The 24,484-nt window shown below is 41.1% G+C and overlaps 1 protein-coding gene across 2 annotated transcripts in view; it reads right to left on the bottom strand.

The window, feature by feature from the left end:
• Nucleotides 1-24,484, bottom strand: part of LOC117288142 (DNA topoisomerase 2-binding protein 1-like) — a 29,725-nt gene that overhangs the window by 1,751 nt on the left and 3,490 nt on the right. Inside the window, exons 4-30 of one of the 2 annotated variants that reach the window (XM_033768850.1) lie at nucleotides 23,446-23,578; nucleotides 22,493-22,600; nucleotides 20,676-20,880; nucleotides 20,167-20,232; nucleotides 19,906-19,958; nucleotides 19,618-19,735; nucleotides 16,426-16,610; nucleotides 15,647-15,810; nucleotides 14,529-14,654; nucleotides 13,588-13,715; nucleotides 12,503-12,616; nucleotides 10,593-10,724; nucleotides 9,746-9,968; nucleotides 8,879-9,067; nucleotides 7,918-8,542; nucleotides 7,227-7,328; nucleotides 6,251-6,400; nucleotides 5,627-5,710; nucleotides 5,404-5,472; nucleotides 4,758-5,152; nucleotides 3,684-3,880; nucleotides 3,049-3,215; nucleotides 2,372-2,551; nucleotides 1,692-1,836; nucleotides 1,328-1,434; nucleotides 982-1,095; nucleotides 194-397 (exon numbers count right to left, since the gene is read on the bottom strand). In XM_033768850.1, coding sequence (XP_033624741.1) covers nucleotides 194-397; nucleotides 982-1,095; nucleotides 1,328-1,434; nucleotides 1,692-1,836; nucleotides 2,372-2,551; nucleotides 3,049-3,215; nucleotides 3,684-3,880; nucleotides 4,758-5,152; nucleotides 5,404-5,472; nucleotides 5,627-5,710; nucleotides 6,251-6,400; nucleotides 7,227-7,328; nucleotides 7,918-8,542; nucleotides 8,879-9,067; nucleotides 9,746-9,968; nucleotides 10,593-10,724; nucleotides 12,503-12,616; nucleotides 13,588-13,715; nucleotides 14,529-14,654; nucleotides 15,647-15,810; nucleotides 16,426-16,610; nucleotides 19,618-19,735; nucleotides 19,906-19,958; nucleotides 20,167-20,232; nucleotides 20,676-20,880; nucleotides 22,493-22,600; nucleotides 23,446-23,578 — 4,483 coding nt within the window. The remainder of the gene's footprint in view (nucleotides 1-193; nucleotides 398-981; nucleotides 1,096-1,327; nucleotides 1,435-1,691; nucleotides 1,837-2,371; nucleotides 2,552-3,048; nucleotides 3,216-3,683; nucleotides 3,881-4,757; nucleotides 5,153-5,403; nucleotides 5,473-5,626; nucleotides 5,711-6,250; nucleotides 6,401-7,226; nucleotides 7,329-7,917; nucleotides 8,543-8,878; nucleotides 9,068-9,745; nucleotides 9,969-10,592; nucleotides 10,725-12,502; nucleotides 12,617-13,587; nucleotides 13,716-14,528; nucleotides 14,655-15,646; nucleotides 15,811-16,425; nucleotides 16,611-19,617; nucleotides 19,736-19,905; nucleotides 19,959-20,166; nucleotides 20,233-20,675; nucleotides 20,881-22,492; nucleotides 22,601-23,445; nucleotides 23,579-24,484) is intronic. The other variant, XM_033768851.1, reaches the window with a different exon arrangement.

Below are 24,484 nucleotides of genomic sequence, written 5' to 3'. Positions count from 1 at the left end.
AACAGTTTGAAATGTCTTTATACACTTTAAGAGGGGAGGAAGGGTTATGGAAAAAGTGTGTGGTTTGTACAGCCCCTTAGTCAAACAGATGAATCAAGTAGGGTCAATATCATTGAGCTGCTTAACAGTAAGTAAATTTCTGTGAGAAACCCAAAATGTTTTTTTCGTGTGGATATCAGTCGCTGTAACTCACCGCCCCTTCAGGCGTCTTAGTCTTCTGCAGGTCCATGAAGGCATAGGTGACCTGGTCCAGGCAACCAAACGGGGGTCGCATGCTCGCAATCTTCGCCCCTCCAGCCTGGAGTATTCTCTTGAAGCCCGCCTCCTTCTGCCGATCGATGTAGAGAATGACGCGCCAACCGCTGAAAGCTCCGTACAGCTCTAGGTCATACCCAGCCTTTTAGCAGAGAGAAAAACATTCAGAGATTGCTGTCTAGTATGGAACTTAGTTAAGTGTATAAGTATTATTACCAAAATTCCAAGTAACTGGCAGAGACAAATTAAAGAACAGGGTTGTAGATACAATTCCGGCCACAGGCACCACGCCCCCTTTCAATGTTGGCCCTCATTGCACGGTTTGCGCTCCTATCAATATTAAGTGGGGGAAAGGGGGAGATAATGTTTAGTCACGTTGCAAATAGTTTTTTAATTTTGTTTTTTTAAGTCCACCAAGGGCGAGCGGATCAACAAATTTATTAATGTTTACTTATGGGGGCCATAATGGGGGGTTTCAAAAACTGTGTTGTGTTATGGAGTCATGCAAAAGTTGTATGGCCCTTTGTCTGTTATTTCTCTATGACATTTTAAACTCCTTATTAGCTGCGCTCAGATCAATGCACAGTGGACAACAATTATGATTTTTTTTCTTGGGATTTAGTACAAAATGTATTTTGCTCAGAGGGGGTGGGGGGCATTGGGAGTCCTGGGCAGGCCCGCCCAGCACCGCCCTCCATGGCTACAAAAGTTAAAGAGCACCCTTACCTGGGGGTGTTCTTGCAGTTGCCTACGCCACCTGCAAGCAGCGAGAGCCAACTTGCCCGTCTGTTCATTCAGCGTGCTGAGGTCTGTCGCGCTACCCCACTCATGCAGCTCCTCCTATATAAACAGTCAAAACAAAAATATCAACCAAGACGAAATTTCATAAAGGCACTGGACACATTTGGCAATTTTTTTTCTTCTGGAAGGGTCAAATTAGTTTGGTTCCTTTTTTACTTGATGCATTATTAGCATCAAGGACAGCTGTTGGAAACAGGAAACATGACCTAGATGGTGACAGTATGATCAAGGGGTGTTTACTGATTAAGGGGATGAGGGTGGCAGCTTTTACCTCGACAAACTCTCCAGCCTTCCGAGATGCTTCCAGGAACGATTTATGCAGCACCCATTTCCCGGATGCCAGGCAGGCCAAATACTTCTCATTGCGGGTGGGATTGCCTGCAAGAAAAAAAAATTAATCAGAAAACATTTTCTGCCGAGAATCAAAAATCTCCATCACGCTAAGAATTCAGATTGAATACAATTCATCTTCCAGGGGAAAAAAAAGAAATAAAAAAATAGAAAAAATATTTTCCACCAAGAAACAACAAATCTCCATCATGCTTAGAATTGAGACTCAATAAAGTTCCCCCTCCAGGGAAAAAAGAAATAAAAAAATAGATAAAACACATTCAGCGACAAAGGTTCACACTCACCGACCACTATGTGGGTACAGCTAGGGACGAAATACATCCCGTCTTTAACGACAGCCCCAAGCCTCTCAATGAGGTCACTGTAGTCAATCTTCTCATCCTGACTCATGCCTGATAGGAGAAACGTAGGCTGCGGCTTGGTGGGTACCTAGAGTTATCAAGGTGTTAAAACAATATTTATACAGGTAAACTATTCCATAATCAGGGAGCAGCAATAGAAAAGGCCCTGACACCTGCAAGTTTATGTGTTTTATGAACTGAGAGAGATTCAGTTGATGAGCAAAGAGAACAAGAACAGGTCTGGAGAGAAAGGAGAGAGGAGAGATAATCCGGGGCGCAGTGATTGAGTGTTTTTTAAGTTTGGACCATTATATGAAATTGAATATGTTGGGCAACTGGAAGCCAGTGTAATAGACCTTTATCACGGTGTGGTATACTTGATTTTACCCCATTCCAACTCATTGTAACCAAACTGAGGCTGGACGAAATAATAGTCTGGTGCCATGCGCAATGAATGTTAGCATTCATTACTGTTATTGGAAACAGGGAACATGACCAAGGTGGTGACAAAGGCGTGATAAGGGTCTATTGCTTGAGAAGTGGAGATGTGTGGGTGTGTTTGTGCAACTTAAAGACAAGTCTAGCACAACGGTTTTGAAGCCGTTGAAGGTGAGATACTTTACCTCTAAGTCGGAGGCAGTGGTGTCCTGCTTGCGAGGCTGAGGGGCAACTGGTGGGTTAGCTACAGGCAGACGGATGGAAGGAGCCCGTGGGGTAGGAGGCGTTACAGCAGAGTCTCTAGAGTCCTCTTTGTAGGGCATCTCTCCCATGGCACTCCCTCGAAGGAGACCTCTAGGGGAGACCTGAACGAGGCAAAACAAAAAATATTTAAAGAGAGGCTTTCCTTTGTTGGGATAACATGCAGTGTGAGATATATTATAACAGAGGTTGTTGGGTAAGTCAAATGTTCATCGAACTTGCAAGAGAACAAAACGTCAAGTTGAAAGAGAAAACACACTTGGTGCACAAATTTGTGTGCTTTCAGATGCCTATAAAAGGCTTCAGGCCTGAAGTTTTTTATTGTTTTCAAATATATGAGTGAGAAATTACCTCTTTCTCAAAAAACAAGGTATTTCAGTGGGACCCGTTTCTCACAATGTTTTATACTACCAACAGCTCTCCATTGATTGTTAACAAGGAAGTTTTTATGCTAACAATTATTGTGAGTAATTACCAATAGTGTCCAGTGCCTTTAACTTTTGTACACTGTTTTTCAGTTTTCTATGGTAATGTTTTGAAAAGATAAACAGGAAATCAGCTGATCAGCTGACATTCTATTTCTTAAATTTATTGAACAAACCTCTCTTCCCATCTCCATATTCTCGTCGTCTTCAGCATAATCCTGGGAGGGGCTGCAGGACCTCTTCAGATGAGCCATGATCTTCTCTCTTTCGTGCCGACCTGACTGGTCGTCCCAGGTTATCTGTACATTCTGAGAGGCCTCCGGGTGAACCTCCGGGGGTCGCACTAAGAAAACATAAAGCAGGGATCAAGCGCTCTGAAAACATTTACATAGCACCAAAATCAACAAAAATTGTTCAAAGACGCTCAAGACATGACAAGATATGAAGTTAATTGCAAAGGTCGTGGGTTCGAATCCCACCCGAGTAATATATGCCTGTGATTTTTTTAGAGAACTCGGGTAAGTTCTGAGTATACAGTGCTAACACACATATCGGTGTATATGGGTAAAAAACAAAATTAATATTCTTTACCCCGATGCAAATTTAACATCTATTAAAATTGTTGAAAATATAATATTTTAGTAGTTTCTTGAAAATATGAATAGTCTGAGCATCCTTGATGTGATTTGGAAGAGCGTTCCATTCTTTTGGTCCAAAGCAGGAGAGTGAGCGATCTGCAAATGACACAGCATAGGGTTGTGGGGGTGGGGGGGGGGGGGGGGGGGGGAGTGTATGTCTTGTCTAAACTCACCAGTCAGTGTCCGGCTGGTCCCCGCAGCTTGCCCACCATCCACGCTGTGAACCATGGCCCTGCTTGACCGTGTGCGCCTACCACTCTCCTGATGGCCGGATCTATCTCTGGATGCTGATGTGCTGTTGGATGAAGTGTCAATCCCTGAGGAGCTGCCCTTGTGCATTCGACTTCGTCTCCGTCCACCTTTGACATTCCTGTCAAAAGAGTATCAAACATAGTTTTTCAGCTCAACCGAGTGATAGGGAAACCGCCAGTATAGGGCTAGATAGCTCAGTTGGTAGAGCACCAGCAAGTTAAACCGAAAGGTCGTTGGTTCAAATCCCACTCTAGTCAATTCTTTGTTCAACCCCAAAAATCATACAAAGTTTTTTAACGGAAGGTATATGTCTGCAGGCCTGATACTTCACAGAGGCAACGAAGGCAATTGCCTACATACCCCCTTGTAATTACCTTAGTGTCCTTGAATGCTACAGTAAAAATTCACAAATTCCTCATAGGGTGCCCTTTATCAAGGAGAAATGCCTTGGTGCTCTTGCCCTTTCAAAAACGAGGCCTGCGTTTGAACTTTAAGTTGAACCCACATTACAGGGTGTTTTGTAACCTTTTCTGCTACAAGAGAAGGTATACATTTCGTAATCACTCTTTAAATAAATGGTGACAACAATTTTTTCAATAGAAGCCTACAGCAGCTTTCGAAAGTACAAAGCATTTTTGTTCACACATACATGTACAAATTTCAAACAAAGTGATACGTACGTGTACAATGTACAATCATTATGCACACTGTATGCCGATGGCCTTGAGTTGAGCTGACAAACTACATCACCTCGGAACGACTATACGCAGACACGGAAATCTTATGTCATTTATCAAATGAAATCATTGGGCTTGTAAGACCACTGCCTGTGTCCATCCTTAGATAGGAATGGTCTATATCATCAATTCAGACCTAGGTATGATGGGAGAGGGATGGGTGTATCAGAGAAAGGGTTTTTTAGCCTTCGAGGAAGACTCTGCTAGGGTCAAAACGTCAGGCCATTAACTATTTTTTGCAGAGGTTTTTTCACTTACATTGTTGACGTCATGAAGCCCTCAAGTTGTTTTTGAAGGTTCTCTCGCTGCTCCAGTGACCCCTCCTCGTTGTCCATGACCTCCGGCTCATCTTCCTCGACGACCTCCCCCATCTCGGCGGCCTCCGCTATCCGCATCAGTTCCTCGTCGCTGTCGGTGGATCCTGCTCTGAAACCATCCATAGCGGTTTCGTCGTGTTGTGGAGCGGGCGCGGCGTGGGGAGTGGGTACGACCCGGGGAGTTGGGATAGCCTGTGGAGTCGGGGTGGCCTGAGATGGCTGCTTAGCCTGGGCTGGTGGCGGGCACGGGGTCGCCGATTGAGCCATGCTGCGCGTCTTACGGGAAGAGCGGGCAGGGGTCCTAGATGGAGTTTCACGCCTTGTTGAGACGACCGACTGCTCGATGGGAAAACAAAATGTATCAATGTCACCTTTGACATGTTTATTTCTGCTAACTGTCTCTATATATTTCCAGATTGAGTTGTAGGATAATCTCTACAGGGTGCGGTAAGCGTACACCTCTGTGGTAAGCAGCATCATGAAAATGGGCAAAATGTGTGTGTTACTTAAAATGCATGTTAAAAAGAAATGAAGTTTCAGCTTTTTTCCCCCATTAGTTAACAAATAAAATGTATTTTTTTATTTACCAAACTCATCTTGGGATTGTAGGTATGCGGGTAGCTCGTCTCATCCACTCGCCTCTCTTCTTCCTCACACTAAAACAAAAATTAAAAACACAAAAAATTAATATTTGAACTACCAAAAAAATTGTGATATTTCAAGAGTTCACCGATTATAAAAGATAAAATCGGTCCAAATTTTCAGGAAATATTGTCCAAAGTCGTGCAACTCTTTGTAATGGCTACTTACAGCTAGGAGCCAAACAGGTGAAACGATGCGCATTCCTTTACTCTTGGCTGCTCGGAACTCTTTTGATGTGTCATTTGCTCTTCCCTGATTTCAAAAGAAAAAATTAACAAAATGAAATTTGAAAATAAAAAGACGAAGCTGCCTGGCTCGGCAATTCAAGGTGAGTGAGTATTTGTTTTCAAACACAAATGCCCTTCTAAAATTAACCTCTTGAGTAATGACTTGGGACAAATTTTGATTTTTGTGACCTTGACATTTAACCTGGGGATTAAAAAAAAACCAGGCGTCTGGTGGATCCCAAGACCAACCAATAAACCAAGTTGGGAATTGATATGCCAAGTCCTTCTTGATTTATCACTCGGAAAATGATTGCATGCATGGACACACGGACATTTACTGAAGGACAAGGCAAACACTGTATGCCCATTCACCTAGCTTCGCCGGCGGGGCATAAAAAAAGTGGTTGTTCTCTTGCCATTGTTCGGTTATGATTTCTTTGCACCAGCAATGCACTCAAACAAAACTCATTCCAGCAACTCCAACAAAATAGTCATGTCAGCGTGGAAGAGAAAAAAAGATCTCTTTCTTTAACTGGTTAAGGATCAATCACCAAATTATGTTCACCTTGAAGATGAAATGGGTACAGCTGTCATCAAACGTCCAGCGGAACTCGGCGCCTAGAGACACAGCCAGGGTGTTATACTCTGCCTGCTTGGAGACTAGCTTCCTGCTGACAGAGAGGATCACTCCATCCAGGACTCCCTTGGACTTCACCTGCACCAGGGGGTCAAAGAGAGTCGAAGATAAATCACTTTAAAGGCACTGGAGACTTGAGGTATTTGTCGCAGACCAGTATTCTCACTCGGTGTATCCCAACACATGCATAAATTAAACAAACCTGTAAAAATTTGGGCTCAACTGGTCATTGAATTTGCAAGAGAATAATGACAGGAAAAAACACCCTTGTTGCATCACTTTGTGTGCTGTCAGATGCATAATAAAAGGCTTCAGCTGAAGTCTTTCATTATTTGAGTGAGAAGCTACCTCTCTCTCAAAAACTATGTTACTTCAGAGGGAGCCGTTTCTCACAATGTTTTATACTATCAACAGCTCACCATTGCTCGTTTCCAAGTAACTTTTTACGCTAACATTTATTTTGAGAAATTACTAATAGTGTCCAGTGCCTTTAAGGGAATTTGGCAATCACTCTTCATTTAATGGCAATAACTTTGGATTAGAAGCCTAAATCAGCCTTCGATAGTATAAAGCATTTTGAGAGCCATTCCACTTTGAAGTTATGTGGTTATGTAAAAAGACATTAGTTTTTATGCCCCCAAATTAGAATCTGAGGTAACGTATCCCAGATTGTGTATTCCTATGGGGATTGTTCTTCCTGCATGGACATAAACGCTCCAATTTTTTGGCAACATCTCAAAAAAATCGACCACCTTTTCACATGTAAGTTTGAATGTATGCATCCACAGTTATATAGGATTAAAACAATCGAACGGTCCAAAAATCCAAAGGTATACTTTGTCTAATCTTCCTCAGAGAGTGTCTAAAATATCCGATAGATAACAAACTCTTCGGAAATTCTCACCTGTTCATGAAAGACAGTTTCGTCTGCCTCCTCGTTGGTAGCCTGTTCACCCGTTTTCTGCAGTGCTTTGGCAATGTTCATGTGGAAGAAATCATCCAACGGCTGTAAATAAAATCCAAAGAGCAAAAATTAATTAATACATTAATAAATAACTAAAACGGTCCTCCTTTTTGTAGAACCATTTTACAAATTTTACGATCTATTTTTATGATCTTCGACCCTTCTTCCATGAACTGGAGCAGATTTGTTGTACTATCTGTGTTCAAGTAAGAAGACTGGTGCCATATGATATGTACCATCAGAGAATATTTTGAGGCATCCAATGTCAAGAGAGGGCGGGCATCATATCGTCTGCTATTTAAACTCCGACTGGGTCTATTTTTATGCTCTAGGAAAAAAATGTTTTCCACCACTAAAGAAATCCTTGGCAGAATGCTGATCAGTTTTTGAAAGGGATAGGGTTTGGCCCATTGGGTGACTGACATGGACACTGATCAGTTTTTGCAAGGGATAGGGTTTGGCCCATTGGGTGATCTGACATGGAACGCTGATCAGTTTTTGAAAGGGATAGGGTTTGGCCCATTGGGTGATCTGACATGGAACCACCCAGAATCTGATAACCCTTATGAAGATTCCTGGAACACTGCACTAAGATGGCACCTATATGTAACATTATTCAACCCTTTCTTACCAGACTAGACTTTCTTGTGTGACGTTTCTTATGATGTACTCCGGCCGGTGACTCCAAGTACGCCAGCGCATCCTTGGTGTCAAAAGTAGGATGAAACACCGTTCCCACTCCTAGGAATTTACTGGGCGTGTCCTTTGACCACGCCTCACCACCACTCTCAGACACCGACAGGTGTTTATTCACGACAGGCGTGCCCCTGGGTGCATCCTTTGAAGCCATGCCTGTACTATTTTCCTTATTATCTCCTTTGGATGCTTCTCCCTTCGCGCTGGACACGCCCGTAGTCTTATTTACATCTATGCTAGTTCTAGAGTCTTCCTGGCGTTCGGAGACCAAGTTAGCCTCTTCGGTTCTGGACGGTTTCTCAACTCGATCCTCACAAGCTTTTAGTCGGTCAACATTTTGACGATCAAGATCCTGGGGTTTGCTCTGCGGCTCGCTGGAAACAGAGACCTTCCCTGCTCTTGAAGTCGCTCCCTCATCTGATACTGGGGCGATGTGATCAGTTCTAGAAGTCGGAAGGCGACTTTTGGGAGGACTTGGATCTTGTGGTGGGGGTGCAAAGTCCACCAGGAATTTCTTCTCTGGCTGGCGTTTACTTGTCCGGGCTGTCTCCAACAGCCAACTGTGATAAAGTACATGAGTTTGGTTAATGATGTTTGGTGTGAAGCTATCAACATTTAAAGGTAAAGTTTACCTGAGGTTTTTGGAACCGTTCGATTGTTTTAATCCTATATATTCCTATAACTATGTAGATGGTCACATTTTTGAGATATGGTCAAAAATACAGAGTGAATTGCTTTAATTCAAATATCAAGAGATCAATCACAAGGGAACTAACTGTTCAACCCAAAATTATTACGAGATTTACGTAGTCAAATAAAAATTGAAACTCCAAATGACATTTCTCTTTCTGAACAATTGGATAAGTTTCAGGAGAATTCAATGCACTTAAACTCACTCTTTGGTCACTGCGGGTACTTTCCATTTTTTAGCGGCCTTGTACTTGGAGCCGTTGGGCTCCTTCAGCAGCAGGTGCGTGTTGGGTCTCAAGGCCTCCGTGGCCTTCCGGGAGAAGTACTCCTGGCAGTTGGCTCCGAGAAGCTCGGCGATGTGGACCAGGCAATCGCGCTCCACACCGGAGAACTGACTGCGAGCGAGGAGACGGAAACACAATTAAGTGCTATAAAGGGTCCACATATTCGAATAGTTTTTTTTCGCCGCTAGAGGGCGCTATTAAAAAAAATAAAAAAAATATTACAAATATTTTTTTTGGCCGCTAGAGGGCGCTGTGCGTTTGTGAATGAGATCTTACGGGCGGATTGATATTACTTTTAGACAGTGTCACTCGGTTCATTCATAAAAATAACCGGATCTAATTTAAAGATGGCGATTTGCTTTTTCTTTTGATCGTGATTGACTCTACGTGAAGGAAAACTTTCGTAATCTTTGAACAAATTACGTCAGAAATGTCATTGTTTTAACTCTTCACGGAGGTGAGCAGTTAAACACTTAATTTATGCTGTTTTATGCTGTCTTAATAGAAGTTTCAGAAGGATTCAGACAAAACATTCCTATCAGTTGTCACCCGACGTCCGCGGATATTCGGAAATTAAAGAACATCCGGTTACTTGGTTGAAATTACAGAACTATCCGGTTTATAAATAGGTATTCGCGCCCATTGCAGATATCCGAAAAAAAAAAAAAAAAAGGCATTCGCGGTCACCTATTCGCCATTAACCGGATATTCGAATAATTCGTCCAGGCCTAGACACAACAAAAGCCGGCAAAGAAACAAACCCAAAACAAAGAAGAAAAAAACACAAACCTGATGGTAACAACGCAGTCACAAAGCGGACTGGCCTCTTCCATTATTGAAATGGGTGTGAACAGTGGATTGGACGTCGGGTCCAGGAACATATTCTCCTCCATACACATTTGCAGCCAGCAGTTTGAGATGACCTCATGGACGGATACATTGACCTTGCAACCGTTGATTGGAACGACGGCAAAGTCTGCGATGCCCCGACTAGCAGTAGCTTTGACCTTTCCTGAATCAAGTAAGAGAGAGGGGTAAGAGTGAGCTTGGTAAAATTTCATATTTTTTTCCGCTAAGAAAAAATAAAGTCTGGGGCCAGTCGCAAAAGTGTAAATATTACGGAATGTTGGCTGGTAACCTGTTTTGATTTTCCTGTGCGTAGCAGATTTTTGTTCAGACAGGCTTTATGAAATAGGTCCCAGGAAGTTTGCAAGTCCGCTAAATGACACCTAGGTTTCCCAAGGCAGGCCTACCCCAGTTATTTATTTACTCCTTTTGTCCAATTTATTGGTAAAAACAGAAAACAAAACTAAGTTAGCAGAAATTAGTTTTTACATGGCAGAATAACGTGTAACAGAAATTAGTTTTTACATGGCAGAATAACGTGTAATGAATACCAACTAATTTTTGCTTTTAAAATTATAGCTGTAAAGAAACAAAAAAGCAGAAATAAGACACTAAGAACAGCAAACTATTGCTCAGCACAAATTGGTTACCAGGCAAAATAAAGTTTTGTACAATTTAACTTTGCTTAGCACAAAAACTTGTTAAGCACAGGAAAATCTGGCATGAACAGAGCCCAATTTAAAAGAGCCTTTGAAGAAAAAAATTAGCAAAGCACGGAACAAACAATTACCTCCGTTTGTGATAAGCATATCCAGAATCTGCTCTTCTTGTTCCGGGGGGAAACCCAAGATAACAAAGGACTTGCCAGCGAATATCCCATCAGTCTGCTCTTCCAGGATTGTCACTTCCTCCTCACTGCTAGCTGTTCCAAGAAATTTAAATTACAACAGGAGAAATTTAAACAGAGGTATGTCAAATATGACGTCTCACCACTCAAATACCTGCCCTACAACATTGGCGTCTGTGAGCGTGTGCGTGTACATGTGCGCGAGTGTGTCGCAATGTCGCCGCACCCAAAGTCTTCTTGCTATACTGCATTACCGTTGACAGCTACTGGCACAATTATTTATCAATGGTGGGATCAGCTCAGGCTATCTCCAAGGGGGAGAGTCATTGCTGATAATATACATCCGAAACCAGGATCCAAAGTTAAAGGCACTGGACATGTTTGGTAGTTACTCAAAATATTAGCAGAAAAACTTACTTGATAACAAGCAATGGAGAGCTGTTGATAGTATAGAAACGACTCCCTCTGAATTAACAAATTTTGTTTTTCTCACTGAAATATTTGAATCTGAGAAAGACTTTGGGTCCGAAGCCTTTCTCAGGCATCTGAAGGCACACAAATTTGTGCAACAGGGTCTGTTTGTTCTTTTATTATTTTCTTGCAATTTCGATGACCGATTGAACCCATGCCTCTGTTGGGATACAACAAGTGACAACACTGGTCTCTGACAATTACAAAATGTGTCCAGTGCCTTTAAGGAGGTATGTTGAAATGCTGACATTTCCAACTTTTGATAACCCTTGGAGTTATTAGATTGCAAAGGAGCTTCTGGGACAAGTATCCCTCAGTGCTTGAAGTTGCTTGTTTGTTGAGATGGTTTCCTTTCCCTTTTTTGTGAGGGGGGGGGGAGAGGGGTGTCTGAAGAAGGTAGCAGCTTTTTTTCAACAAGCAGGCATACACAAAAATATTAATTAAAAAAAAAAAATCAAAAATGTCTCATTCCTGTGTAATCTTGCATGTATCCTTCCCAGGGGGTTTGCATTACTTTGAATCTTTTTAGGGTTATTTAACGACCTCGTCCTTAAAGATTTGAACCCAATTTCATACAGCTGCTTAAAGGGAAGGTACAGGTTTAGTAATTGTCAAAGACCAGTCTTCTCACTTGGTGTATCCCAACATAAGTTCAAAATAAAATTTGAGCTAAATTGGTCATCGAAGTTGCGACAAAATGATGAGAGAAAAAACACCCTTGTTGGACGAATTTGTGTGCTCCAGATAGGAATACAAGACTTCTAAAAAGACTTCTGCCTAGAAGTCTTTTATTATTTTAGTGAGAAATTACCTCTTTCTCAAAATCTATGCTACTTCATAGGGAGCCGTTTCTTACAATGTTTTATACTATCAACAGCTCTCCAATGTTGGTTACCAAGTTAGTTTTTAAGTTATAATTTGTATTGAGTAATTACCAAACGTGTACCTTCCCTTAAAGCAAAAAAATAATACTTAACAATTTTCTGCTCAGCAGAAATGAGCAGGATACCACAAATGACATAATGGCCTGGCCGGTATCCTAATATTTTGGTAAGCATCATTTTGTTATGCTTAGCTATATTTTGTGCTTGAGCAGCTCTATGAAATTAGGTCCTGGTTGTGGAAGGACCCATGTTTGGCCAGCCCGAATCAGGCATGTCTGCTTCGTTTTTGAACGGACAAGGGCACCAAGGTATTTTCTCCTTGGTAACAGGCACCCTATAATCCTAAATTACTACTGGAGCATTTCAAGGGCACGAAGGCAATGATCAGGAAGCATGGAGGCAATGATCAGGAAGCATGGAGGCAATGATCAGGGGGCATGGAGGTTATGGCCTCCGTAGCCTCCGTGAATTATCAGGACTGCCGAAACAATGTCTTACCCTCATCGTCCATTTGAGTGGCGTCGTCATCAAGAGATATTCTGGTTAGCTCGGGATCACATTCTTTGGGTAGATTAAAAACCACCTCGGAATCGTTGGTTGTTTCATTCTGATCTGTGCAGGTAAACAAAGGCAGAAACCATTTTTATTGGTAGTCATGACTTGTTCACGTCAGCGTATGCAATGGGGCCTAAATAGTTTTGTCAACACAGTGTTATTACAAAAAGGGAGATCCATGGTATTTGCAACGATCTAGCCAGTGTGACCCAGGAGTGAAATAAATATTCTTTGTGTATATACATATAAAATTCAAAAACTGCGTTTAAAGACAAATAACATCATTGGAATTTGGGAGAGTAAAATCATTCTCTAGTTTTCAATAAATACACCAATACAAGGAAGCTTTGACAATCTAATCTACTTAGGCCCAATTTCATGGTTCTGCTTACTTATACCGCCGTTGTCTGCGGTTAAGATCACCATTCTCTGCTTAGTGTGCCAAATTGCTTCGCTACCTGTGCAGTGAAAACTGCCTAGTAACGTGGAGTACGCACGCACAAAAGCTTAAATTCCCTGCTAACCCATGAAATATGCTTCAATGTCAGTGCAGAATTCCCTGCTTCCGTAAGCACGGATTCTTTGCTTATGGTCGGCAGAGCCATCAATTTGGGCCCTGGTCTTGTTGCAATACCTTCCCCTCAAACTCATCCACAATATAGACCCATTGCATATGACATCACACTCTCAAAAAAGAGGCAGATCATTGGAAAATAGCTGTTCTCCGCGCGTACAATCGTGCGCGTGACCTCAGCGTACATGTAGCGTTTCGGGTTATGCAAGGGGGAGCTATATATTTGTTACACAAAACAGAATGCACCTCCGAGCAAATGCGCATAATTGTGGGTGTCAACTTTCTGTTGTCTTTTGTGCATGTTTGTATACGATTTTGACACCCAAAATGACACCCAGGATAGGCACATGCGAGTACGCTGCTCGTATTGCAAGGGGTCTATAATTGTATTTCTCCCTGCAAGTTAACCTAAAATGGTTTTGAGATGATTTCTGATGACCCAACTAGGACTGACCTGCTGCTCCTGGTAGATACTGCTGCATCATGTCAGCATCTTCCGCATCTTCCTCCGCCTTACTGGCCGACTTCTTGGAACGTTCCTTGTTTTTATTTTTTCCCAGGGACATCCTCTGCTTTTCAGGTCTGCCAAGAAATTGTATCGCCATTCCAAGATTACTCATCGTAAATCAGAATTTCGTTTAGGTTTTTTTTATGGATGGGGTTGGGACTGGTAGAAATATGGCAAATGTATTTCTCAACAAATTTGTACCCATACAAACCTTTTTGTAAGCGAACAGCTTTCAGATTAAATCGTTATTTTTTTTTAAAGGTATTTCATGATGAGGTATCAATGTATTGGTTTGCAGGTACACCATGTTTATTTGCTGGGTAGATGATGTCCTTTTAAGAACTTGTCTTGCTAATTATTCCACTACCACGGAGTAGATTTTTAAGAAATCTGGAGACTTCTCTACTACTGCGGAGGAGATTTTTCGGAATTTAAAAAGACTTCCAGTTCTGAAAAGAACTGTCCTGCTTATTAATTTCTACCTGGGCGGAAGGTAGAAAATCGGCCTTGTGGATCTAGAGGGATCTCATTATTCTCGAGCGATTTCTGAATTGGTAAAAATGTTTCGACTAGCCTGCTGTAGTCAGTTTGTCAGTCTGTTTTCAAAAATTACCAAACCTGGGACCAATTTCATAGAGCTGCTTAGCATAAAAATTTGCTTAGCATGAAATTTCTTCCTAGATAAAAACAGGATTACCAACCAAATTTCCATGTGATCTTCAGGATAAGCAAACAGCCGAGTACCAGTAACAAGCATTATGCAACAAATGGAAATTTGGTGGTTGGTAATCCTTTTTTTATCAAGGAAATTTCATGCTTAGCAAATTTTTGTGTTTAGCAGCTCTATGAGATTGGGCCTCATACATAAACTTTAATTTAATACTAACCTTGAGTGATTAGCTGGTGATGCTGACGTGAGTGGTGGCAAGTTAAGACAGATGTAGTTTTCTTCTGTGGCCTGGATGGTCTGCTTGAAGCTTTCAACGAGCCACATGGCGTTCACTACATGGGGCCTGTAAGACAAGACGAACATCACATGCTCAGGGAAAACATACAAAGGCAGAGAACTCGTACAAAGGTTAAGAAAAACACACAAAAGCAGAAAAAAAACAAAGGCGGAGAAGCCTAGTTCCAAACTTAAGTAAATTCAAAACAAATTTTTTCTTGAATACAAGGGCTGACCTACATGTACACATGGTGTAGGCTTTTATAGACTTACTGATACGACTTTTATAGACCGACTTATGTGTTGTGCTTTGCTAAATTTGTGCTCAACTCTTTAGAGACCATTCATTTGTGTATAATAATCAACATTCTTAGAATAGAATAGAATAATGTTTTATTGTCACTTGTAAAAATCAAATATTTGAACAGTGAAATTGCTAATCTTGTAGATTTTTTCCACCACTATTTTCAAGAATAATGTCAGGTAAGAAACATAAATACATGGTTTGTTTCCCGAGTTGTAGATTTTATGTTTACATGGAAACATTGGAAAGTGTCAAATCAGTCCCAAACTTTTTCTTTGACCCTCTTGTTTGAGCAAAAGTGGTTCAAATATTGCAGCCGCTTGCGGCTCCTCTGGGCATTTTCATACAAGACGCTAAAAGCAGCTAGGGTCTCTAAAGGAATAGACCATGTGAACTTTGTTAATACAATAAGTGTGACCGTGTACATTCTTTGGGTATTCTGGCAGGCAAAATACTGCACCCTTCATATGGGAAAGTTGACATTTTGTGTCATACTTTCCACATAAATCCAAGAGTTATGAAAGTTTTGAGATGTACCCCCTTTCATCATATCAAAAGTTCATAAGAATTAGACAGTGCAATCTCCATAAAATATAAGATTTTGTGTTTTCTTCAATTAGGCTCAGTACAAATCGTGCCTGCAGGAAGTCCAGGCTCTGTGGCTTTTTTGTAAACATGTGATGTCACAGGTCACATCACCTATTAGCAGTCCTACGAAATTCTTCCCAGGGTGTTTTCTCGTCTTACACACACACCTGTATGATGATTGCATGAGGAGGCTGATGTGCTCTGGCACCCTCCGTCCCATTACAACATGCGAGACGCTCTCGTTGATCTGGTTGAAGCGTGTAGCACCCCCAGTGTTGATGATCTTGCGCAGTTTCTCGAGCCGAGCTCCGCTAAAACCACTCAGGAATACCTATTAATGGGTAGCACACAGGTCATTATGAAACATGGATGGATTCAATGTGAAGAATACAGTTTGTATTTGTTTGGATTGCTGTATTTTTTCCTGTTGTAAAATTGTAATAATTATTTTTATAATTATTTTGTTATGCACTTGTGTACATTTTATGGAATGGGCGCAATAGAAATGAATAATTTATTATACAGTGACAGTTCTTTCGTCGTTTTCTCAATACATGGACACTTAATAAGTTTAAAATTTTACTACTGTTATAATCTTGAAAATTTAAAGGCTCAAGGCCGTTTTGAGAAAATTTACAATACTTTTGAGTGAACAGAGTGCTTTCATCAGGGCCTCGTCTTGCACCAATATTACAGTTGCATCTATTATTTTAATTACCTGTATGTAGTTTTCTTGCATCAATGTCGAAATGACGAAATACATAAAAATATAAATAATGAAAACCCATGGTTGTTTACTTGTTTTGCATCCCGTGTATTCGGTTCTCGTACATCTCACACGGAATTCCATTTGATGGTTTTGGGTTAACTCCTACAAAGTAATGCCACTATCCAACTGAATTTTAGTACAAACTGTATATTTACATTTCATGAATCATAAGCGTACCTTGCATCCGTCCAGAAACAGACCCGCGTCTGTCAGAGACAAATCCAACTCATCTAATTCCTTCATATTATCGGACCTTGGTTCAGCAAGGGAGAGGTTTGCTTCTGTCATGGCCGTGTCGTCTACAGCCGACGCCATGCTGATGTTACTGATTGCACTAAAGTTGGCCATTGAGGTCACAGCTGCTGATGATGATAACAATAATAAGAATCCAATAAATAACCAAATCAGTCAAGTTGTCAGCCTAGGTTTAAACAAAAACCTTTCCCAAAAAGTAGAATTTGAAACTTTGCATGGTGGAAATACGAGAATTTGAAACTTTGCATGGTGGAAGTACGATATACATGTGGTAAGGTTTGCAGTAAAACCATGTAAAGATAGCATCTAAATGAGTTGGGGTGGTTTTGAAGCCAAGTGTTCATTTCAGAACCACCCAAACTCATAGAGTGATTATCATTACATGGTGTTACTGCAAACCTTACTATTCCTTTCCCCAAAAAGTAAGTTCTAAAAATAAATTGTATTGACAAATTGTGATATTTGAAAGAATAGTCGGTTGCCACTTTCCAGGTTTCATCATAAACTCGGGTGTGATCCCTGGTTACATGGCAGTTAACAGTTGTATGGCTTCTTAAACAAAGACAGCACCCCAAACAAAGACAGTGACGGCAAACATTAGGGCTTGGATAGCTTAGTTGGTAGAGCCCCTCCATTAATCAGGAGGTCGTTGGTTCTAGTCTATTTTTCATTGTTGTACAAATTAAAAATTTCTATATCATCTTCAATTCCACAAAGAGACTTGCGTCACTGCCTTAAAGTTTTTCCACCCCACCTCCCCCTTTTAACATCAAAAAAGGGAAAACACAACAACACAGATAACACAGGCATAATACTTGTTCCTTGGAAAAAAAGGAGGACAATTTTATTGAGCACAAGGGCTGATCTACACGTACATGCGGTATAGGCTCCAATATTTTATTTCAGGCTTTATTAAAGACACTGGACACGTTTGGAAATTGTCAAAGACCAGTCTTCTCACTTGGTGTACCTCAACATAAAAAATTCCCAGGTTTGTTATTTTATGCATATTATGCATAAAATAACAAACCTGGGAATTTTTTTAAGCTCAATTGGTAGTCGAAGTTGCGAGAGAATAGTGGAAGAAAAAACACCCTTGTCGCAAAAGTTGTGTGCTTTCAAATGCTTGATTTCGAGACCTCAAAATAAAATTCACGAGGTCTTGAAATCAAATTCAAATGTTTTAGTGAGAAATTACTTCTTTCTCAAAAACTACGTTACTTCAGAAGGACCCGTTTCTCACAAGGTTTTATACTATCAACAGCTCTCTACTGATCGTTAACAAGTAAGTTTTTAGGCTAAGTATTTTCTTTTAAAGAGTGGTTACCGATAGTGTCCAGTGTCTTTAAAAACTAGTTATTATTATTTATTTTTTTACTTTTCCAAAGCGATACAAAATCAGAAAAAGTAGGAAGAATATCAGGCCTGACTAAAACCACTGGCCTAGGGCCTGTGTAAAACTTGAGCCCTGATAAGATTATTACCCAAAGCAGACTGGTGTATGGATCTACCTTCCAAAGGCCGGGGGGAGTGCAATACTAGAGTAACATTGAAATCAAAAGCATTGCACAGGCCCAGGCCTGCGCAAAGTAGACATGTAGCCTATCAGGGATCTTTCACATGAGTGTCAAGCCCGGTTCATATTTCCTGCGAATGCGATACGAATTTTCACGTCCCAAATTTGCAACGAATAATTCAAAACAGTTGAATTGTGCTCAACTCCTGCAAAACATTTGCTGCGAAAACAGCTTTTGTGGTGTCAAAATTCGCTTCACATTGGCAGGAAGTATGAACCGGGCTTTACTGTACGGTCCGTCACGAGTGACGCCTTACAATAACAAAAAGTAAAAGACCCCGTGTGTCATTGAAGAATATGTTAGAGTTATGCATTTTTGGATAGTTTCAGTCATACAACTTTATCGGTATCAAAGGCCAGACAAACTAAACGTTCCTCAGCTTCTTGGTTTTTCTTAACGGGAGATAAGCCAAGTGAAGTCGTGAATATATTTTTAAGACCCCTTCCCAGCAGAGACATACAACTTAACTTTGTCTTTGCAGGGACTAAAATAGAGAAAACTACTGATCTATCAAACAAAGTTATGTACAAAATATTTGGGTTTTCTAAGGTACTGAAAGAAATAATCGTAAAGAAAAATTAAGCAAAAAAATGTAAATAAGGCAAAAAAAAAGAACAAATAAACCGACTTGGGTAAAAACTAGTGTCTTTATTTCTACAGTCTCAACTATGCCATAGGTGTGTTATTTAATTGTTTGGGGATGATACAATTCTATTGAAGCATCTCGGGATCCTTGGCACTAGGGTAGGTAGCCTGTTAATGTTCAGGTAGATCAACAGCTTCGTCCAGGACTGTAGAACAGTTGTAGAACGTAAAGGGGGAAAAGCCTCCGTCCTGCGGCAGTACCTCTGTTGTTACATGGCTGCTTTGTAAAGGCCGGGGGGAGTGCAATACTAGCCTTTATATCAAGTCAGAGCATTACACGACCCCTTACCTCTACACAACATCCTTTAAAATGATGGCCGACGTTAAACGAGTCTCCATCCTGCTTGAAGATTAAGGTCACCACATCGAGGCTGAGAGGGAAAAATCTAGGGTTGGAATGGAGTTGGCTCTTCCAAATGCAATGACGACATCAAATTCATTGTAGTCCAAACAACCCATATTGTGCTGCCATGTTTGCCGGGGACGAGAGTTGATCATGTGAAACTTCAAAAAATACCTTATTCCAAACCCTGTACCTCCCAGATGTTTACAGTTACAGGTTTACATACTCTGTAATGGCAGATCAAACTTAACCTCTGTACAATGTTTTTTAGTTTTTTTATGGCACTGTTTTGAAAAGAAGAAGAAATCAGCTGAAAAGCTTGCATGCCTGTAACAGTCAACACCTTTATGACCACCTAGAAGCAAGTTCGGGCGGCGACTACACTGACGAGACTAACCAGAAACCATAGAGCACAGGGAGATCCGAATACATCGAACCATGCACTGGAGCATGGTCGATATGGTCAATTCAAGAGCTACGTCACAGTTTCTGGTCTTGGCTCTTGACTGCATTTGCGGTATATCACAGTAGACGGTCAAGACAACTTACCACTAAGTCTTGAACTGGCGGCCACTCCATTCGGTGTGGACGTTGCCTGGACGTCTGCGTCAACTCGATACAGATTCTCATCCTGACAAAAATTCTTCTTGACACTTTCGAAGAACCACTGGAAAGACAAAAAATTAACATCTTCATCTAACGTCGTTCTTTCACTTACTGTGTTCATGGTGGCAGTGTTGATCTTTAAGGTAATGACAAAATTTAACTTTTTTTTAAATTTTCACAATCTATCTTGAAATGAAACAAATACTTTGTCAATGAGTCCAACTTACTTACCTTTGATGAAACGCAGTGGATTTTCCACTTTCTTGCAAACTCATATTTGGGGCCTGAAACGTAAAAATGTGACATTTGGCAGAAACCAGTTATTAATAAATAAAAATTCAATTTGTGACATTTAACTGGTTTCTTTGCCAAGCAAAATTTTGCCTTCTTAAGCAGATTTAAGAAATCAGGCTAAAGGCTACATAAAACTCTTTTAGATGAGGGGAACTGAATTAATTGTATGAGGTGAGACTGGGTGAAATCTAAACTCACCCTTTGGGCTGTTTACAACGAGATGTGTACATTCATTGAACTTCAGCTCCCCAGAGTATCGTCCACCTGAAAAAAAAGAAGAAAAAAAAAAAAAAAAACAACAATTCAATTAGAGGTTGTTCATGTTTTTGGTCAAGTGTCATTTGGTGCATTTGTACTAACTGTGCATCAATGCCGTGTTGGAATTGGCAGCACCAGCTAAAGCTATGCCTGGATCAAACCATCAACATGTTTTGCTAGTGGCAATTTCGACCCCTGATGTGACTTTTAAAAGGGGGTCGAAATTGCCACTAGCCCGGGACTACCAGATTTACAGCCATGCTAACTCATTTTTCCAGTTTGAGTGGGAACAAAATATGCAAAAATTAACATCACAAGCAATAATGAACTGAGTCGTAATGTTTGTTTTTTTCGGGCTACCAAAATCTCATCAGGGCTACTAAAAATTCTGGGTTACTAGCCCTGCTGACTACCATGAAAATACACCTAACTTCGACTTCTGGACTTACCATATTCATCGGTCAGCATGCTGACATCTCTCCTCAACTCACTCTCTAGTCCAGTCACACAGATGATACACCCCTTGAAAATAGGACAGCTGTACTTGGCCAAAATGCTGTCCTCCGTGGCGGACACATACCTGTCCTTTCCCTTCTCCCAGCAAGCCACCACCCACTCAGGCAACATGATGGGCTTCTTGAAACTTGCAGCAACCTGAGGGCAATTAGTAGTAAATTAGATTATAACAGTGCATGTGTGGCTGCACCAAGTGCTGCTTCATTTTACTTGAAAGAATAAAAGTGCTGCCTCAAAATCAGATTTTAAAAAACGGTCAAACAAAGTGAGTTATAAACCATGCCTGTATGTTTAGTTTTTGAAAGGGCAAGGGCACCAAGGAATTTTTTGCCACAGCACCTATAGCTCCACATTACCTTGTAGGAAAAAATACTGAGTGCTTTGATAAACTTTTACGGGTGTGATAAGAACTCAGTATTATTCTTATTTATTTTATCCATGGTTAAGGGCACCATACGAGGAAATTGTTAGTTCTACCATAGCAATTCAAGGGCACTGTGGCAATGACCAGGGGGCATAGAGGCAATCACCTTTGTTGCATCTGTGAAGTATCAGGTCTGTATAAACTATTTTGTTGCAGAATACTGGGTGTCCAGCAAGACAGAGAGAGTGAACAAGCAATTCAAGGGCACTGTGGCAATGACCAGGGGGCATGGAGGCAATCACCTTTGTTGCATCTGTGAAGTATTAGGTCTGTATAAACTATTTTGTTGCAGAATACTGGGTGTCCAGCAAGACAGAGAGAGTGAACAAGCAATTCAAGGGCACTGTGGCAATGACCAGGGGGCATAGAGGCAATCACCTTTGTTGCATCCGTGAGTATCAGGTCTGTATAAACTATTTTGTTGCAGAATACTGGGTGTCCAGCAAGACAGAGAGAGTGAACAAGCAATTCAAGGGCACTGTGGCAATGACCAGGGGGCATGGAGGCAATCCCCTTTGTTGCATCTGTGAAGTATCAGGTCTGTATAAACTATTTTGTTGCAGAATACTGGGTGTCCAGCAAGACAGAGAGAGTGAACAAGCAATTCAAGGGCACTGTGGCAATGACCAGGGGGGCATAGAGGCAATCACCTTTGTTGCATCTGTGAAGTATCAGGTCTGTATAAACTATTTTGTTGCAGAATACTGGGTGTCCAGCAAGACAGAGAGAGTGAACAAGCAATTCAAGGGCACTGTGGCAATGACCAGGGGGCATGGTGGCAATCACCTTTATTGCCTCTGTGAAGTATCAGGTCTGTATAAACTATTTTGTTGCAGAATACTGGGTGTCCAGCAAGACAGAGAGAGTGAACAAGCAATTCAAGGGCACTGTGGCAATGACCAGGGGGCATGGAGGCAATCACCTTTATTGCCTCTGTGAAGTATCAAGTCTGTATAAACTATTTTGTTGCAGAATACTGGGTGTCCAGCAAGACAGAGAGAGTGAACAAGCAATTCAAGGGCACTGTGGCAATGACCAGGGGGCATAGAGGCAATCACCTTTGTTGCATCTGTGAAGTATCAGGTCTGTATAAACTATTTTGTTGCAGAATACTGGGTGTCCAGCAAGACAGAGAGAGTGAACAAGCAATTCAAGGGCACTGTGGCAATGACCAGGGGGCATGGAGGCAATCACCTTTATTGCCTCTGTGAAGTATCAAGTCTGTATAAACTATTTTGTTGCAGAATACTTGGTGTCCAGCAAGACGGAGAGAGCGAACAACAAATCAAATCTTGTAAAGAAAACAATGAAAGAGAAACAACTCACATGGTATTTCTTTGAGCCCACCTCTCCGGCTACAAGGTGTGTAACTTTGTCTGTGAAGTTCTTAGACACTGTTCCTCCCATCCATTGAACCAACTTATGTATTTTCTCCTGGAAAATAAAAGAAAACTCTGATGAGATATTGTAGAGAAAGAAAAATACTCTCAGCGTTTTTTTTAACTTTCTGCGTGTTCAACGCAAAGGGGTTTGCCTAGTTATCTTGGTTTATTACGAAATGAGTACATGATTTCCCCGAACTTGACAACACAAAAAATCTTACTTCGATAAATAAAGATAAGGTGGGGCTGTAAAAATGGTCCAGGTAAAAACAAACCCAGACAGACTGGGAATGTGATGGGGGAAACCAACTAAATATATTTTAAATAAATGTTAGTTAGTTTTTGTTCATTGTTTTTCGGAGGCTGATGTTGTGCTTGCTGCACGAGTTTTCATTTTATAGCGCAGCTAACCGTAAACGCACAAATAGGCATGCGCACTTTCCAGTGCTTACTGTGTGAAAACAAATGATGTACCATTGTAAATCCATGGAGAACGTGCAAGCTGACCGCCAAAATTTCTTGCAAACCTGTCAAATATAGTAATTTTTTGTACCATTAAGCAGCGCTATGAAATTGGCCCCAGGCCTGTGCATTCTTAGAGCCTTGTCACACGAAGGCAACTTCTACAGGCAACCAACTGCAGTGCATGCTACAAGACCACTCTGGTAACGCACAAGTCTTTTTTCAAACATTGTCTTACGATCAACAAGAAAACTACATGAACATTAGAATGTGAATGTCTTTTCTTCTTGGAAATTGCCTGGAACTGATTGCTGGTAAATTGCCTCGTGTGACATGGCCCATGAGTACCAGAAAATCAGGATCAGTCTCAGATGATAAAGACCACAGAGCGCGATGCATTCCTCACCACACCCTTAAAACCACAGAGAGACTTACCCTCTCAGACTTCTCCACACTGGAACAGCTGATAGTCACGCCATACATGCTGATGCTATACACTGGGTGATCTGCTTTGGGGACTGCCAATTCATTCTCTAAGCATGAGATCACACACTGAGGTCCGACAATCCTAGAAAAAACAATCGGACAAGAAAGGATAATAAATGTTGGTGCTGTCCCATCCAGTGACGTTGTATCTGTTGACTTATTGCAATTTGAAAATTGTATTGTGTTAATACGATTCCAAATATGGTAACTATTTCCACTTTTTTTATTTTAACAGGTTGGTGTGGGGAAATAGCTCAACCAGGAAATGTGACCCTTTAAGAAACAAACTGCACATGAACAATTATATATATTGATGATGGATATTGTCCGACAATGAGAGCGTCTATCATCCACTGTGGTTCTGAACGATTGATACTACCCTAGATTCATGAGATTTTGTGGTGAAAGCATCTACCGGGTACAGAGTAAATTCTATGAGGTGTGCCACCATACACAACTCATGCAGAGCTCGTAATTGGGAGACAAAATCAACAGGAACACGGGGCTTGTTGATCAACATTTTCACTGGCCCAGAATTGCTTTTAGAAGGCTAGAAATCTTCCTGATACAACACAATTGACCATGCATATAACCGTTTTGGTTTCTCATTTCTCAATAGAATTGAAAGGTATTTTTAACAGACTCAAAGTCAATACTTGGAGCATAATCTGTTTTTGTTCCAAGATATTAGGTCTACACACAGCCAAAAGGTAACCCCCTCCAGCTAACACTACATGTTTGAGGGGGCACTGAAACCAAGACCAAGGGCCACAGAGGCTATGGCCCCTGTGGTCTCGATGCACATATAGAGGTTTTATTATTCAATTGAAAAACACAAGACCATCGGACTTGTGTAGTCATGAGTTGACAGGCCTGGCACTAAAAGTACTGGCCTCGGGCCTGTGGTCCAGTGTCAAATTCGAACCCTGGCCCATGGGCAGATGAATGGTTGTGGTAGGTCAATTAACCCGCTGATGTTACTGAGAAT

The sequence above is a fragment of the Asterias rubens genome, chromosome 3 (genome assembly GCF_902459465.1).
Source record: "Asterias rubens chromosome 3, eAstRub1.3, whole genome shotgun sequence".
Classification (NCBI taxonomy): domain Eukaryota; kingdom Metazoa; phylum Echinodermata; class Asteroidea; order Forcipulatida; family Asteriidae; genus Asterias; species Asterias rubens.
This window is presented reverse-complemented; position numbering and strand designations above follow the sequence as displayed.